Source organism: Lithobates pipiens, unplaced genomic scaffold (assembly GCF_037356315.1).
Source record: "Lithobates pipiens isolate NorthernLeopardFrog02 unplaced genomic scaffold, aLitPip1_a1.2 Scaffold_13, whole genome shotgun sequence".
Classification (NCBI taxonomy): domain Eukaryota; kingdom Metazoa; phylum Chordata; class Amphibia; order Anura; family Ranidae; genus Lithobates; species Lithobates pipiens.
Window position 1 is genome coordinate 225,432,942 of NW_027507718.1, and position 19,216 is coordinate 225,452,157.

The window sequence follows — 19,216 nt, forward strand, 5'->3', positions numbered from 1 at the left end:
CCGCCACAGTTATACTGCGGCAGGTTGGCTCCCCTGGGCAAAGCATCGTAACTATATGTTGGTTTGCCTTTTGACCACTAGGGGGCGCTGTGGGCACTAGGCGGATCACTCCACACAGAGACAAAACGGAGATCGGTCAATGTAAACAGACAGATCTCTGTGCTGTCACGGGAGAGGAGAGCAATCTGTTGTTCATACTAAGTATGAACAAAGATCGGTCTTCTCATCCAGGCAGTCCCATCCCCTCATAGTTAGCATCACTCCCTAGGTAACACAGTTCACCCCTTGATCGCCCCCTACTGTTAACTCCTTCCCTGCCAGTGACATTTACACAGTAATCAGTGCATTTTTATAGCATAAAAAATGCCAATGGTCCCAAAAATGTGTCAAAAGTGTTCGATCTGTTCGCCATAATGTTGCAGTCCCTATAAAAATCAATGATCAATAACTAGTAAAAAATAAAATAAAATAATAATTATAATTATTATTATTTATATATATATATATATATATATATATATATATATATATATATATATATATATATATATATATATATATATTTATATATATTCAACTCTTCATTGGAAAAATGGCTATTCTTTGAAAAACAAATTCTTATTTTTACCATTCCCTAGTTTGTAATAATGTGTTTGGGTATGTCTCCCACAATATGAGGAGGGATATCTAGGACTTGAAAATGACATCATGGGTTTAAGAAGATAAAGCGCCAACACCCCTTCCTGAAATTGGTCAAGGTACCACACCAAGCTGAGGAGCTAACATTTGACTTTGCAGTCCACCTTTAAAAGACTTCAGAGAAACAAGAAATGGCTTCATTTATTTTATGATGCAGAGAGTCCTGTGACTCCTCTGAGCACTCCCTATTCCTTTCAGCTCAAATCTACCCACATGTGACCAGAGATAGCCAAAGTGAGAAATTAAAGAAAAAAGTAAGGAAAACAATTGAAGAAAAATTCTATACTGTCTTCTATTTCATACTTTATGTTCTACTCTTTATCTGTGTCGTTGCTTCTGCTTTGTGCTGTATATGTATATCAGCTACCTGACTGGAAAATGTCTCTTATGTACCGTATGTTTACCATTCATTTGTGTGCACTGAATATAATTGCTGGTTCACACTGGTGTGTTTTCTGAGGTAAATTGAGTCACACAGAGTCGCATGAGTCACATTATTTTCAATGGTGCCTGTTCTAGTCAGTGTGACTGTGCGATGCAATTTCGGAGAATGTTTGGTGCGATTTACAGTGTGGCTTGGTCCCACAGAATACCACGTAGGAAAGGTTTGCTCACTATTGTTTATTAAAATACATACAGTGTATCCATGAGCATTTTATGGTGTTTGTTCAAGCAATAGTTGCCCTGATCCTTGTTTACTGTCTACAGCTCTTTTGTTACAATGGCAGGACAGCAGTGTGTGGGTACGGAGCCTGTGCCGCACATGGACAAGGCGAAGTATATACACACATCATACTGCAAGTGGACATTAGCCTCTGTACTTCTTGGAGGCACAGCCATCAGTATCATCACAGGATTATTAATAAGTAAGTTATTGCAAGTCAACACTTGGATACTGATAATATTATTCAAATGCTTATAAATGATGTTAAGTTAAAAAGTAATAGGCAGTAGGATTTATCATTTCAAATCAAACATCCAAAACAAAAAAGTTTTTTTCAACTTTTTACTTTTCTTGGTTTTGCCAGTGTACCACTGCATGCTTTATGTTTTTCTTCTTGGCAGATTTTGTTCTATGTCTCACTATTCCCCCCATCCTTAAATCTTCACTTTTTTTTTATTATTATTAAAATAACAAACATGTTAAACTTACCTGCTCTGTGTAATAGTCTTGCACAGAGCAGCCCCGATCCTCCTTTTGTGGGATCCCCCACCGGTGCTCCAGCCCCCCCCCCTCCTCTTTTGCGAGTGGCCCCATGGTAAGCAGCTTTCCATCGAAGAACCCTTGCAGGCTATCCCCCAAGTTGCCCAGTCTGTGTCTACCGAATGCATTAAGGTAAAAAAAAAACTTGAGACTTTAGAACCACTTTAATCACATTCAGAACCGGATCAATTTGCTGGCTTAAGACCAGGCCCCTTTTTGCGATTCGGCACTGCGTCACTCTAACTGAAAATTGCGCAGTGGAGCGATGTGGCTCCCAAACAAAATTGACGTCCTTTTTTTCCCACAAATAGAGCTTTCTTTTGGTGGTATTTGATCGCCTCTGCGTTTTTTTATTTTTTGCGCTATAAAACAAAAAAAGAGCGACAATTTTGAAAAAAATTCATTATTTTTTACTTTTTGCTATAATAAATATCCCCCAAAAATATATATAAAAAACATTTTTTTTCCTCAGTTTAGACCGATACGTATTCTTCTACATATTTTTGGTAAAAAAAAATCGCAATAAGCGATTATTGATTGGTTTGCGCAAAATTTATAGCATTTAGAAAATAGGGGATAGTTTTATGGCATTTTTATTAATATTTTTTTTTACTAGTAATGGCGACGCTCAGCAATTTTTATTGTAAAAGCGACATTATGGCGGACACAGCAGACATTTTTGACACATTTTTGGGACCATTGTCATTTATACAGCAATCAGTGCTATACAAATGCACTGATTCCTGTGTAAATGGCACTGGCAGTGAAGGGGTTAACCGGGGGTGGCAGTGTAGCGGTTAAGTGTGTCCTAGGGGCGTGTTACTAACTGTGGGTGGCTGAGCTGTGTGTTAGTGAACACTGATCTCTGCTCCAATCACAGGGAGCAGAGATCAGTGTCACTTGTTGCTAGGCAGAGCGGGGAGATGCTGTTTACAACAGCATCTCCCCATTCTCCCTCCCCGTGAGACGATCGCGGGTATCCCCACGGCGATTAAGTCCGCGGGACCCGAGACCGGACTCATGGGGGTCCCGACCGGCATGCACACGCGATGGCAGGGTGGCAAATTCAACTGTACGCCATTTTGCCTGCCTGTGCCATTCTGCCGACGTACATCGTCGTGCGCCGGTCGGGAACTGGTTAACCACTTGACATCCCGCCCATAGTCAAATGACGTCCGCAGGAGGGATCTCCCATCCTGGACGGGCGTCATATGATGATCTGGGCTTCCTAGCCATCACTCGGGAGACGGTGCGCGTGCCCAGCAGCCGCAATGTCCACCGGCGGTTGCCCAATAACAGAGCAGGACCAAGGTTCTGTTTGTGTAAACACACAGATCCACATCCTGTCAGGTGAGAGGAGACCAATTGTGTGTTCTTGGTACAGAGGAACACTGATCGGTCACCTCCCCTTGTGAGTCCCCTCCCCCTACAGTTAGAATCACTCCCTAGGTAACACATTTAACCCCTTGATCGCCCCCTAGTGTTAACTCCTTCCCTGCCAGTGACATTTATACAGTAATCAATGCGTTTTTATAGCACTGATCACTGTATAAATGCGAATAGTCCCAAATAGTGTTAAAAGTGTGCAATGTGTCCACCACAATGTCGCAGTCACAATAAAAATTGCAGATCGTTGCCTTTATTAGTAAAAAATAAATACATTAGTAATAACAATGCCATAAAACTATCCCCTATTTTGTAGACACTATAACTTTTGCGCAAACCAATGAATATACGCTTTTTTTTACCAAAAATATTTAGAAGAATACATATCGGCCGAAACTGAGGAAGGCATTTTTTTTATTTATCTTTTTTAAATTGGGATATTTATTATAGCAAAAAGTAAAAAATATTGTGTTTTTTTCAAACTTGTCACTCTTCTTTTGTTTATAGCGCAAAAAATAAAAAAAAACGCAGAGGTGATCAAATACCACCAAAACAAAGCTCTATTTGTGGGCAAGAAAAAAATCATTTGAGTGCAGTGTTGCATGACCGCGCAATTGTCATTCAAAATGCGACAGCGCTGAAAACTGAAAATTGGCCTGGGCAGGAAGGGGGTGAATATGCCCTGTATTGAAGTGGTCAAAGTGCATCTACATTCATTTTTTGATCTAGATGGAGTATGGAAAGATTAAAACCCCTATCATTCTTTTTACTGTGTCCTGTATGTGTCTTGCTGGGCAGAGTTCTTTTCACTTTTCCCAGAAACATGACAAAGAAAGTGGCAGTCTCTTAAGTGAGGGAAATCCCACTGACAGTTGTCATTGGAACAAGTGGTCCTGTTTTCTCTCACCTCTTGTTCTGATGACAATTGTAAAATTTTGGATTCCCTATTAACGTCTTTCCCAGTAACAGTAGTCACTAGGACAAATAGAGATTGCTGATTTTTCCAACAGGGACACAGACAGCAATAAAAAAACAAATAAATCAAATAATTTAGTAGTTCTTATAATTTACCGTATAACCTGATGTCATGATGTGAAAAAAAATATTCTGCTTTTAGCTTATCAGTTGCTTTTTTTTTTTTTTTTTACCTTTAGTGTATTTATCAACACAAAGCCTCACTTTGGTACATACTTTGGAATTACAAGGTCTTAAATATGATTCCAGTTTACAAAACAGTACCTCTATGTACTACAGATCAATAACATCTACTTTACAGAGACTGGTAAGTAATACTTTGGTTATGTTATTGTCTTCATGTGTTTACTTTTTGGTATAGGAACGTTGAACCTTGCGGTGGTTTGTTGTGATGCGACAATTGATATGCAGTCCTAGAGGCTGCTTACCAACAGCCATGGTGTCCTGCTGGACCCTCAGAGGAGTTGCGACATTGAAAGATGAGAGCACCACACTAGTTTGTACAGTCCATAAAAGATTTAAAGTGGAGTTTCAGGCTTTTTTTCGATTATTAAAAGTCAGCAGCTACAAAAAGTGTAGCTGCTGACTTTTAATAAACAGACACTCACCTGTCCCACGGTCCAGGGATTCGCCCACATTGAGCCTCGCTCCTCTCCCCCTCCTCTCTGTGGCGCCTCCATTGAAGCTTGCGGCTTCACGGCGGTGCACACACTGCGCATACGAAGGCGCACTGCGCATGCGCGAGTCGCGCTGCGCACTCTGAGTGGAAAGGCAATCTTCTGGAACCTGTGACATGTCCCAGAAGATTGCCGAGAGGGAGGGGCCGCCTAGGGGGAGAGGAGGAGTCGTCTAGGCAGCCTGTAGTCGGAAGTAGGAGGTGGAACAGGGAGCCCCACTCAAAACTAGTCACCCACCCCCACCCAAAAAAATTACATGCCAAATGTGGCATGTAAGGGGGCAAGGAGTGCTTAAAGCGGAAGTTCCACTTTTGGGGGGAACTCCGCTTTAATTCTGCAACAAAAGCATTTGTTCTTTATGTATTTACTGAAGTATATATAGTATTGGGGTGAGGAGCACTAAATCTTTTTGCTATTTTACCTAGTTAAGTAGAATATAGTGTATGGTAGGGAAAAATAAAACAAAAAATATATGCAATACAATGCATGCACATTTTCACATGTTTTAGCCCCTTAAAGACCCTGCAAGTAAAGAAAAATATCTGTTGATCTGCCAGACATATACTCCACATCTAGATCCTGTTGGCTGATAATAAACAGCATTTTTGTGGACTGTGCGGTGTCAGCCCTGCCCAGTTGTCCTTTGCTAAAACACTTAGGCCTGATTCCCATCTATGCAGGTTGCAGTTTGCCTATTGCAGGTGCATTTAGCGTTTTTCAATACACGCTTTTGATCCATTGAAGTCTATGGAACCAAAAAAACTGAAAAAAGTCCCTGGCCCTTTCCATAAAATGCACAGATGTGAACATGACCCATAGGAAACCATGTTAAATGAACTCTAGTGTGTTTCTGCAAAACTGAAAAAAAAAACGCACAAAAAAATGCATAAGTGTGAACCAGGCCTAAAACCTTCTTCACAAAAAGAACACAGTGGGGGTTATTTACAAAAGGCAAATCCACTTTGCACTACAACTGCGAAGTGCACTGAAAGTGCACGTGGAAGTGCAGTTGCTGTAGATCTGAGGGGGACATGCGCGAAAAATAAAAAAACAGCATTTTAGCTTGCACATGATTGGATGATAAAATCAGCAGAGCTTCCCCTCATTTCAGATCTACCCCTTAGATTTACAGCGACTGCACTTCCAAGTGCAATTTCAAATGCACTTTGCACTTATAGTTTGCGCTTGTAGTGCAAAGTGGATTTGCCTTTTGTAAATAACCCCCTATATATTCTATAGTCCCAAGAGAGACAGTACAGAAAGTGTCCACATGACACTGGACAGCCCACTGAGTTCCTGACATGATCACACGTATTTATACTTATCAAACGTATACAACAAAACACTTTCAGTGGTGTATTTAATAAACCAAAAGGTAGCAAATAAGAGATCATTGAGTTCATTGTTAGAGTTTACATGCATGTTTACTAATGGGAATGTCTCCATGTCCCGCTCTCTGATATACATGAACCATATCTAGGTTTTTGTAGTAACACGACTGAGTCTATAAAGAAGGGAAACGGTTTTTCTCCAGATCAGTTTTATTTGTTGCTACAATTAATAAAAATTCTGTGAAATGTGGGGTGTTCTAATTGCTCCTTTCTATCAATGCTTAGGGATTAAAAAATGGATACACTCTAGATGGAAATCAATAATATTTTCTGAGAAACATTTTTTACTTATGCTGTAGGCTGCTTCCATTCACTATCAAGAAAAGAAGAAAAGATTGATCGCACACTTGAATCCAAAAGATGCTGTGGAGATTTCTTTATTGTCATGAGCCAGACAAAATTGCAATGATCAGTTGACGCGTTTCACGTGAAAATAACTATAATAGCTTTTTAGTGTGAAATGCGTCAGTTAATCAAGCATGGTTCTTTTTCGTGTGAAAAGCATCAACTGATCATCATTGCAATTTCATCTGGCTCATGGCAATAAAGAAATCTCCACAGCATCTTTTGGATTCAAGTGTGCGATCAATCTTTTCTTCTCTTCTTGAGACTGCCTATGGTGATGAGCCAGGATTGGCACCTTGGACCAGACGTGTCCATTTTTGCCTGAAGCGGTGTGTGCACTCTTGTTCTGCATCCATTCACTAGTTTGGCAGCCCATGAAACACATTTTTTTGATTGCACTACAAATAAAATGAATCTGAACAGAGATTATTATTCTGGCACTGTCTTCTTAATTGTCTCAATATTTTGTTTTTGTTCACATTCATCCAATGCAGTCTATTATATCACACTGGAATCATCAACTTTTTTTAGCGTTTCTTTTAAACTTTCTATTCTTGATCATAGTAGTAATTAGTAATATGCGTTTTGTTGTAGTTGAAATCCAGTTTCAAAGGTACTGTTATAGAAGATAGTTATACTGGATTTACGGTTTTACACTACAGGTATGTAAAAATCTTTGCCATTAATATCTGATATCTGTTGTCTTTGATGGTGTTTTCAATACTAAGCAGACCTAATTGTATACTCCAGGCAAATGGACATACTGTGTTTAGCAATAATATTAAGAACATGAATAGAAACTTAAATTTATTATAAGATTAAATTTACAAGTTTAAAAATACACATTTAAATTTACATGTGTTGAGAAATATGTAGCACCAAATGACTTAAAAGGGATATAGTGAAGACATTTAATATTAGTATATTAGATGATGATTAAATGAAAAATATAAAGCAAATATACCCCGCTGTATGTAAAAAGCAGCTAGCACAGCAATAGATCAATTGCAAAAAATAAAAACATGTGACCATTAAGTGCAGCGCTCAGAATAAATCTCAGAATAAACTGAAAAATAATATATATATATATATATATATATACATAAAGTGCACATAAGTGCAGTGCTCAGAATAAATCTCAGAATAAACTATGTATGTAGATATATATATATATATATATATGTATATATATATATATATATATATATATATATATACATATATGTATATATATATATATATATATATATATATATATACATACATAAAGTGCACATAAATGATCTAAGAAAAACTCAAAAAACATATATATGCAGACAGTGTATATAAACACTAAATTATGCGTGTATAATAGACCAAAAATAAAATTAATATACTATGTGACAATCAAAATATGAGTGAATGATGTCCAAAAATGTGAAGAGAAAAAAAACTTTTAAAATTAAATTATAGTCCTTAAATTAAATTATGGCCCTAATAAGTGATCCACCACCAGAGAGTCTCTGGTGGTGGATTACTTATCATCAAGTTTGGGCACGTTTTCCTTTGTCACATCGTTATCCAGTTCAAGTGTCAGTTATTTTGAACCACATTTTGCATATCTACAATCTATTGTTTGGTTCACCCGTCCAAACGCTGAGGACTATAATTAAATTTTAAAAGATTTTTTTTCTTCACATTATTGGACATCATTCACTCATATTTTCATTGTCGCATAGGGGGTTATTTACTAAAGGAAAATCCACTTTGCACTGCAAGTGCATTTAAAAGTGCACTGAATGTGCACTTGGAAGTAAAGTCTCTGTAGATCCGAGGGGAACAAAAACAGCATTTTAGCTTGCGCATGATTGGATGATAAAATCAGCAGAGCTTCCACTCATTTCAGATCTACCCCTTAGATTTAGAGCGACTGCACTTCCAAGTGCACTTGCAGTGGAAAGTGGAAGTGCAGTGGGAGTGTAAATCCCCTTCGGATCTACAGCAACTTTACTTCCAAGTGCACTTTCAGTGCACTTGTAGTGCACAGTGGGTTTTCCTTTAGTAAATAACCCCCATTGTCTGCATATATATGTTTTTTGAGTTTCTTAGATCATTTATGTGCACTTTAGGTATATATATACAGTATATATATATATATATATATATATATATATATATATATATATTATTTTTCAGTTTATTCTGAGATTTATTTTGAGCGCTGCACTTACTGTTCACATGAGTTTATTAAACAAGGCAGTGGAAACTACAACAATCCATAGCAACAATTTTAATTTACAATGATTAAATGAGAAACAAAAGGTGAAATCAGGTTGTAATGGATTACTGCACACAGTGACTGCACATCACACTGCCCTATTATTAAAATGAAATCATTATTATTGAGTAAGAAAGGAAGTCTTTGTCCTGTTTTTTTGCATTAGTATTACAGAATAGCTACACATAAGGCTAAATACCAAAATAGGTTAACCATTACAAATGGAACATGTAAATAAATTCATATGGTATCAGAGATATAATTATCATAGTTGCCACTGTTTTAGATAATTTTAAGGGCATTGGCTAGGCTACATATTTATTGGTGGGGAGCTACTGAAGGGGTACATTTTTTCAAATAGCCAAGTGATCTTCTTGTCACTTAGTCCGCCCTATTATGTGATTCTTCATCTAAACTCTTCTCACCCCCTGACTTCAATGATTTTCCCATATCTTTAGTGCAAGGGTCTCAAACTGGCGGCCCTCCGGCTGTTGCGAAACTACAAGTCCCATGAGGCATTACAAGGCTGACGGTTACAAGCATGACTTCCAAAGGCAGAGGCATGATGGGACTTGTAGTTTCGCAACAGCTGGAGGGCCGCCAGTTTGAGACCCCTGCTCTAGTGGAATCAGAAACATAGTTTCATATGAAGCTAACATATGAACTTAGTATGAGTATGAGATTTTAGCATTGGTCTTGTGTCCTCAGTAAATTCAGCAATTGAGGAATGTAACTTTGCACACATGCTAGCTGAGCCTGCTTATATCCATCAGATCTGACAACGTTAATCTGGCTTGTGCTGGAGAGGTTCCAAGTTACTTGTCTTCTTTCATCAAGTTTGGTGGGATTGTTTTCATTACAAATCTGATATAAACATGCATACCCAGGGTCAGGGACCTTCTAAGTAGTTAAGGAAGGTTATCATTCATGAGTTTGGACTTGCATCCAAACATCCCAATCTTTCTTATTAGGCACTACATATGAGGCCAAAACATTAGGTAGACAGGTCCTCCAAGACTAGACTGAAGTCAATTCAAATGAATGCATAGGGTTTAGTGACAACTTTAATTTAGACTTTTAAGTGTCGCACAAATAACCAGAGAATGCAATATTTACTAAAATAAAAAGTGGCGGACATTGTATTGTGTTGCATTGTATTGTATGTTGGAAATTTTAAATACATTTTTAATGTTTCTACAGCAGGGGGAATGAAGGCATCATCGCACATTTGAAGATGCACTTTTTGTCTTCTGACAACACGAAGGATACAGAGAAAATTGAGGACATTCTTAGACAGGGATTGTCTTTATCCCTAAGTGCACACCCTATACCAGTATATATTTATGGCAATATAACATCCGCTATGCTTGCAGGTATTGTAATGTAAAAAGTAGAACATTAACAAAATATTTTAACATTTAAGTTTCTGTATATCAGAAACTTTTTTTTAGTTTTGGATAAAGTAGTTCCGGAAGGGTCCCAATCTATCAGGTCTTTATTGTTGTGTATCCTGGTGACCATTATCACAGAGACAGGAAGTGATGAGAAATCTAAAATTTGAGAGTTGTCACCAAAACAAGAGGTGAAGGTAAATCTGCCAAAGGGTGACAACTATCAAAGAGGGGAATTCCCCGCGATTTGTAGAGAATTCCTTTCCCTGCCAACTGCATCATCGAGACAGAAAGTGAACGGAAATTTTCCCAATGGGACATAGACATTAACGGATAAACTGACTGGGGGTTTAAACCTTCCCTACTCTATCCATTTCGAAAAAAACGTTTTGGCAGTACCTATACTTTAAGTACGTGGAAGTGATTAAAACAAAATGCCCCAAAAAGAGTTCTACATAAACCATAGTAATTTCATGATCATGATGGGGTTTTTATTTTCTTTCCAGTACTAGATTTATGAGGCAGTGCAATGCACATCATTGAGAAATTTCAAACATGTCTAATCAATCAGCTTTTATTAATATCTATTAATAACTTATTTCTGTTGGTTAGTGCACATTACTTTGTGTTAGAATAATAAAGGAAACAGGTATAGGAGAAATATGTAGACTGCATTGCTGACCTGCTTCCGGCAATCCCAGCTCCTGCTTCAATACTTTTTGAATTGCTCACCTGTAACTGTAGGTGAAGGCAGAACTCCCGATCTGCATGATTCTTCAGAACTGATACTCAGAAAATACTGAAGTTATAAAGAAATGACAGCCAACCAGCTGGCATTTTCAGAGACACCAGCATTAGCCTATATAATTCTCTCAACACTATGTTCCTTTATATAAGCCACGTGCTAGCAAGATATTTTTGTCTTCAAATACTGAAGCTTCTGGGAAAAGGTATGCAAAATAATATACATGTAGGTAAAGATATATCTGTAAACTGGATCAAAATTATAGAATATATTGTAGCATGTTTCCTGGTAAAAAAAAACAAAATACATTCTTTGCAGGGGTGTTACTAGTACTTTGAAAGACCTGGGGCACCTCTGGGTACTCTGAGGGGAGAAAATAGTGAGTGTGGCCAAATTGCATCAACAGAGGTTGCTAAAAGCGATATAGGTAAATAAACCATAAACTGCTCACTGTATACATGGCACACATATGCATGGGCGTCCGCAGGAGGGGGAAAGGGGGGGTCAAGTGCCCCCCCCGGAATTGTCAAGGTGTTGGAGCAGTCAGCAGTGTCCGCCGTGGCCGCCGCCATGCTGTATTATTTTTTATGAGTCCGCTGCCTGCTCTCTGTGGCTCTGAGACTCTGGCATCTATCATCTGACATCCTCCTCTCACCCCGGACCTATCATCCAATGCGATTGGGCCTCGGCCCCTCTGCTCCAGTCACTGGCTGCCAGCCTGCTTGTGTAGATCAGGTCGGCGCGGCGCCAGCCTCGCCTACTCAAGGGGCCGAATCAGAGTCAGTGATACGCTGCTGCCTGCCAGTCCTGCCCTTGGGCCTAGGGGATCATCATCACAGACAAAAAATACTGAGGCATACACAGTGAGGAATCACAGGTAACAGCAAGACTCAGGAGGAGCTTTATATATAATAATATATTGCTTTGTTTGGAAAGTGGGACAGCTGATCTGAGCTACAATTGCAATTCGCTGGAAAGATATGTGTGTGTACAGTTTAGAAGATAATTCATCTTCACCTATCACTTTGTATTTGATTGAAAGCATGGGTGTCTGCAAGGTTACTTAGGTGGCTGTGTACCATGCCCATATAGCCTAGAGAATGTACATTTTTTTACATTGCAGTACATCTGTTGTGGCCATATTTTGATCTTGATGAAAACAGCTATACAGTGACAGTATGAAGATCAAAATATGGCCACAACAGATGTATTGCAATGTAAAAAGATGTACATTCTCTAGGGTATATGGGCATGGTACACAGTCGCTTGAGTAACTTCCAATGCAAAGTGAAGATGAATTATCTTTTATATAACACACATATATCTTTCCAGTGGAAATATTTTCATGAGATTGTCGGAAAGGGGTGGAGCATGGGTGGCCATAAAATTATGCCCCCCTCCCCCCCCCCTGGAAAAAGTTCTGCGGACGCCCATGCACATATGTAACAAGTTCTTGTACCCACAAACACAGACACACATGAATCTCAGCACAATGGATCACAAACAATCATTTTTAAAAATAGAAACTCTTTCTTTACATATGCTTTCTCACACACTAGAGAGATAGGGAGCTAGCACTTCAGCTAAGCCTTATCAGAAGAAGAACTTGCATAAACAGTGTATAGGTCAGGAGTAAGTAATGTATAACATACAGAGTTCAGGTGTAATACGTATGTAATGCTCAAAATCCAGCTCTCAACAGTGTGAAAGGCACAAAGTGCAGGGGTCAGAAGTTTGCAATGTACATAATGCAGGCACTGGGAGTATGTAACAGACAGTGCACAAGGGGCAGGAGTATGTAATACACAAAGTGCAGGAGCAATGGCAGTGGTTGCTCTTGACTGATGAGTCAAAATTTTAAATATTTGGCTGTAGCAGAGGCAGTTTGTTCATGAAGGGCTGGAGTGCGGTAGAATAATTAGTGTCTGCAGGCAACAGTGAAGCATGGTGGAGGTTCCTTTGCAAGGATGTGGCTGCATTTCTGCAAATGGAGTTACAAATTTGGTCAGGATCAATGGTGTCCTTAAACTGGTTGTAAATCCTCACATATTAATGAATAGAATAGTGCTGCGCTATATAAGGGGGTGGGGTGCGGAAGTGAGAAAATATGAGGCTATAAGGACAGAGTGTATATAATTATATAAAATAACTGCAGTGTTTCCTAAAGTATAAAAAATCGGACAAATGGATAAGGTAAAGGTCACAATCTATCTATATGGAAATGCCTCTTCTAGTGCAAAAACGATCAGATAAAATTGTCAAATATTATTTCAAAATCTATAAAGTGCTAATAGATATTATTGCAAAACAACTGATTACTGAAAGTCATGAAAAAAATCCATAAAAAACTCAACATAAATGTCTGTGCAAAATGCTGCAAAAAGTATAAAGTGCAAACTTATGGTGATCCAATATAACACATATAAAGTGCGGGTGCTAGTAATTGCAATAATAATAATGTCCATGCAAACAATGCAAAAAAGTGTGCAAACTTAAAGTGACCAAGAATATCACAAATAAAGTGCTGGTGCTGATGGGTTTTTCTTGTAGTGCAATTCTGGTAATGGGTGATTTTTTCACCCCTTCTCCATTAGTTAAATGGATGGGTGTCCCCTTACTTTACTGCTGTAAGGTTACAGCATGAAAATAGGCTTTATTATAGGACCCTTGTATGTCCCCAGGAGGGGCGTTCCCAAAGTGGTCTCATGGGTATCTGGTCTGGTAATATGGTGTCCCTTTAGGTTCACTGGGAGTGGATATGTAGAGAGAGTTAAATAAACACTACAGATGTATGTGCTTAGTTCAAATACAACCACTTTAAAGCTGAGAAATACAGGCCATCATGCCATACCATCAGGGAGGCAAATGACTGGCCTCAAATTTTTTCTGCGGCATCACAATGACCCCAAACATACAGCCAAAGCCATTAAGAACTATCTTCAGTGTAAAGTAGAACAAGGAGTCCTGCAGTGGCAGCCCATCTCTATAGGGCACACGGGCGCGGCCTCCTCTATCCATGCATCCACATATCAGGGTGCTAGACCATGGATTCCAATGTAGGGGGGTGTTTTTTGAAGCACCCGATTAGAGCCAGAGGCTCTAATAGGCTTCAAAAAAAGGTGGACTCGGAGAGCAGAGCATTGCGCTCTGAGCCCACGCAGTTGTGTGACGATAGCGAAATGATTTTTGCTGTTTTCACACTAAAGTTCTTCCCCACCAATCAGGAGGCAGGTCGTTAAACTTGTTTCCCAATTTGCCAAAGCGTGAGGCGATCCAATTGGAACGGTTTGGCGGAAGAAGAGACACAGGGCTGAGGAAGCTCGAGGAGCAGTTACTGGAGCCACTTCTGCCCGCACTCCAGAAGAGGACACAACAAGGCGGGAGGGTGTGTTGTTTGTTTGCCACCGCCCCAAAAGAAGAACCCACCAGCCGCCACTGGAGTCCTAGTAGTTATGATTTGGCCCCCAGAGAGCCTGATCTCAACATCATCTCAACATCATCAAGTTCAGCTAGGGTTACATGAAGAGTCAGAACGATTTCAGGCAGCCTACATCCACAGAAGATCTGTGGTTAGTTCTCCAAGATGGTTGGAACAACCTACCTGCTGAGTTCCCTTAAAATCTGTGTGCAAGTGTACTTAGAAGAATTGATGCTGTTTGAACGCAAAGGGTGGTCACACCAAATAGTGAAACAAACTATTAACACTTCTAAAAGGTCGGGATTTGGTAACACAAAGTGTAGGGGTCAGGAGAGTGTAACACACGGGGGGTCAGGGGGGTGTAGGGATCAAAAGTCATAACGGAGTACATAGTGCAGAGGTCAGGAGTATGTAGCATACATTGTACAGGGGTCAAAAGTAGGTAACACAAAGAGCACCGGGGTCAGGATTATGTAACACACAGAGTGCAGGGATTAGGAGGCTGTAAAGCATAGTGCGCAGAAGATAGGGATGTATAATACACAGAGTACAGGGGTCAGGAGTTTGTAATGTACAGAGCATGAGGTAAGGAGTATGTAATACACATATTGCAGGGGTCCGAGGTATGTAATGCACAAAGTACAGGGGTAAGGAGTACATAATGTGCTGTATATAGTGCTCGGGTCAGGTGTACATAATAAACAGAGTGCAGGGTTCAGGTGTACATAATGCAGGGGTCATGAGTATGTAAAAGGCAGGCATAGGTAACACAAGGAGTGCAAGGATCAAAGGCACATAATGCACATCTCCTCGAAAAAATCCTCCCATTGCACAGCACAAATTCCCTCACCAAGCAAACATTCATTCTCCTCTCAGTACCAATCCTGCCTCCCCCCCCCCAAACCAATCATTCACTCTCCCCCACAAGAAAGAAAAACCCTCTCCCAAAACAAATAAAATAAATAAACATGTAATATATATACAGTATCTGACAAAATTGAGTACACCCCTCACAATTTTTGTAAATATTTTATTATATCTTTTCATGTGACAACACTGAAGAAATTACACTTTGCTACAAGGTAAAGTAGTGAGTGTACAGCTGGTATAACAGTGTAAATGTGCTGCCCCCTCAAAATAACTCAACACACAGCCATTAATGTCTAAACCGCTGGCAACAAAAGTGAGTACACCCCTAAGTGAAAATGTCCAAATTGGGCTGAATTTGCCATTTTCCCTCCCCGGTGTCACGTGAATCATTAGTGTTACAAGGTCTCAGGTGTGAATGTGGAGCAGGTGTATTAAATTTGGTGTTATCGCTCTCACTCTCCAACATGGCATCTCATAGGAAAGAACTCTCTGAGGATCTGAAAAAAGAATTGTTGCTCTACATAGCTCTACAACAGCAAATTTACACTGTTATACAAGCTGTACACTCACTACTTTACATTGTAGCAAAGTGTCATTTCTTCAGTGTTGTCACATGAAAAGATATAATACAATATTTACAAAAATGTGAGTGGGGTAATCACTTTTGTGAGATACTGTTTATATATATATATATATATATATATATATAAGAGTCCCCTCCCTCCCTAAAATATACTTACCAAACTTCAGATAAATCGGCACCCATTAAAATAAGGGAAGTCCTCCCTCTTAACTGATATGTGGGAGAATAGGATGAGCTAAGACTCTGTGCTTAGTGTTCTTCCTTCCACAAGGTCAACTGAGGTGGCTGCTTCAGGTGGCCTTCATGGAGGGAACATTGGGAGGCAGTACTGAGGCCAAAGTGTCTATAAGGTCTCAGTGCTGTTCAGTAAGGCTGGGTTCACACTGCTGCGGTAACGAGATCGGATGTGATTCGCACCACACTACAGTGCAAATCACATCCGATCTCTGTGCGATGCGAGTTCAGCCATACAGATAGTATGGCTGAATTCGCATCGCATCCGGCCCAAACTCACACAGGACCCTTTTTTTGGTCCGCAGCAGAATCGGATCGCATGGGTGTTCACACCATGCGATACGATTCCTGTCCGAGTTTGCAGATCGCACTGCGATATGCGAACTGATCTGGGGTGTCATTAACTTTTCACTGACACTCCCAGCAGTTCACATAGGGCAGTGTGAACTGCCGCCAGGAGGCATGCGATGCGGAAACCCGCAGCGGATTCACAGCGTTCCCGCATCGCAGCAGTGTGAACCCAGCCTAAGTCTGAGCCTATACAGGCTCAGACTTACTGAGCTCCCTGCCAGCCACTGCACTAGTCACGCAGGGAGGTGCAAATGGTGAACAGGGACACACCGGACCCCTGCTGTAAGCCGCTCCGTGCTTCAATGTGAACCCAACCTAAAGGTAAGCCCATTCACATGTTCACCATACAATCTCCATTACTATGCCTACATTTTCATACTGGTGTTTCTGTCCCCAAAAGCCTTTTTATAGCTAATATGACAGAAAAGAATGTAATTATGTTGTATACTTTGTTTTACAAAACAGTTGTAATAATAGGGTTAAAACGTAGAGAACAAGAGTAGGGGGGAACAGGAATAGCAAAGGCATTGAACATTTGCCAACACCGCACTGTAATCTGAGCAATGGCCATGGAGGGCATTTTCTTTCATCAAATGCCAAGAACGATTGAAGTAAATGAAAATTTATTAAAAATGGCAGGGGGGAAAAAAATTACAGAGAGATGATTAAGATGCGGCCTGCATGTGGAATTTTAAAAGAGAACAATAACTCTCTTTCTAAGAACAGTAGACGTCCATGTTTATAATGTCTAAAGGTCTGAACATTGACATAAATATATCTTGCCTTAATAAAGCACTGGCCAAGAGAACTATTCAAAGGCAGTTTCATCTCATTCATGACCTTGGAAGTGTAGACTATTGCTTATTTGGGATGCGAAGGACTACAGCATAACTAACTGCAACAAGAAAAACTTCTAGGATAGAAGGTCCAATAGCCAGCCATAGTAGAGAGAATTCTGGATGGAAATGGGAAGCAGTGCAAGACGGATAGATGCATGCTCTCACGTTTGAGTAGAAATTTTACTGCTTTTCCCTTTTGATGTAGTTTATTTTTAATCTGGCCATACACTGATCAGATTTCGTCCAGTTCCTGATGAACCACCAACCTCTAGCCTGACATCCCTCAAATTAAATATCAAAGGAGCCAGGTGGAAAATTGTCTGCCAAAAAAGTGCATGCATCCAATCAAATGCAAGCATGGTTCTAGTATTTTGATAGCTGGTGGGGCTGGTTGTAAAAATATAGCTTACAATATCCGTGGCGGAAGATTTATCCATCCGTGAACAAGCTGAAAAAAAAGTAATATTGAACACGTCACCATTTTTCTAGGTAAATATATTTCTAAAGGTGCTATGGACATGAAATTTTCACAGCATGTCGGTAACAATCCATGCAATCCACACATACAAAGAAAATTAATTATGTGTAATAAAAAGTAAAGACACAGAAAAAGTATTGAAAACGCTAAAATTATATTTATTTAATACTTGGTACAAAATCCTTTGTTAGTAATGACAGCTTCAAGAAGCCTCCTGTATGGAGAAACTAGTTGCATGCAATGCTCAGGTGTAATTTTGGCCCATTCTTCCACACAAACATTGAAGGCTCTGTGGGCATCTTCTATGAACCCTGATCTTTAGTTCTTTCCATAGATGTTCTATTGGATTGGTGATTGGCTGGGCCATTCTAGCGGCTTTATTTTCTTTCTTTGAAAGCAATTGAGCGTTTCATTGGCTTTGTGTTTGGAATCATTGTCTTGCTGAAATGTCCACCCTCATTTCATCTTCATCATCCTGGTAGATGGCAGCAGATTTTATCAAGAATGTCTTGGTACATTTTTCCATTCATCCTTCCCTCTCTGAAAAACAGCCCCACACCATGATGTTCCCACCTCCAAACTTCACTGTTGGTATGGCGTTTTTTAGGTGATGTGCAGTGCGATTTGTCCTCCAAACATGGCGTGTTAGGGCATCCAAAGAGTTCAATTTTGGTCTCATCTGACCAGACTATATTCTCATATTTCACAGACTTGTCTAAATGTTATTCAGCAAACTTTCAAACAACAAGCAAACAAGCTTCAACATGCTTTATTTTCAGCAATGGAGTCTTGGGTGGTGAGTGTGCATACAGACCATGGTGGTTGAGTGCATTCCTTCTTGTTTTCTTTGAAGCAATTGCACCTGCTAATTCCAGGATTTTTCTGAAGCTCTCCACAAATGGTCCTTGGCTCTTGGACAACTGTTCTGATTCTAATTCTTTTCACTCCTCTGTCAGAAATCTTTTGAGGAGCACCTGGTCGTGGCTGGTATATGGGGAAATTATGTTCTTGCCACTTCCAGATTATGGCCCCAACAGTGCTCACTGGAAAATTCAGAAGTTTAGGAATCCTTTTGTAACCATTGCCATCAGTATGTTTTTCAACAATAAGGTTGCAAAGGTCTTGAGAGAGCTATTTGCTTTTACCCATCGTGAGATGTTTCTTGCGTGACACCTTGGTGACTTGATGACACCTTTTTATAGGTCATCAATTAAGACTGAACAAGCTGATATTAATTTGCACTAACAAGGGGCAGGATTGCTTTCTAATTACTGATAGATTTCAGCTGGTTTCTTGGCTTTCCATGCCTTTTTGCACCTCCCTTCCTTCAAGTGTTCAATACTTTTTCCCTGTGTCATTCCATTTTATTAGAA

At 39.7% G+C, this 19,216-nt stretch overlaps 1 protein-coding gene across 2 annotated transcripts in view; it reads left to right on the top strand.

The window, feature by feature from the left end:
• TMPRSS9 (transmembrane serine protease 9) overlaps positions 1-19,216 on the top strand; it is a 212,154-nt gene that overhangs the window by 116,738 nt on the left and 76,200 nt on the right. Inside the window, exons 3-6 of one of the 2 annotated variants that reach the window (XM_077476274.1) lie at positions 1,428-1,565; positions 4,444-4,571; positions 7,272-7,339; positions 10,135-10,307. In XM_077476274.1, coding sequence (XP_077332400.1) covers positions 1,428-1,565; positions 4,444-4,571; positions 7,272-7,339; positions 10,135-10,307 — 507 coding nt within the window. Of the gene's footprint in view, positions 1-1,407; positions 1,566-4,443; positions 4,572-7,271; positions 7,340-10,134; positions 10,308-19,216 lie in introns of both variants that reach the window. The other variant, XM_077476273.1, reaches the window with a different exon arrangement.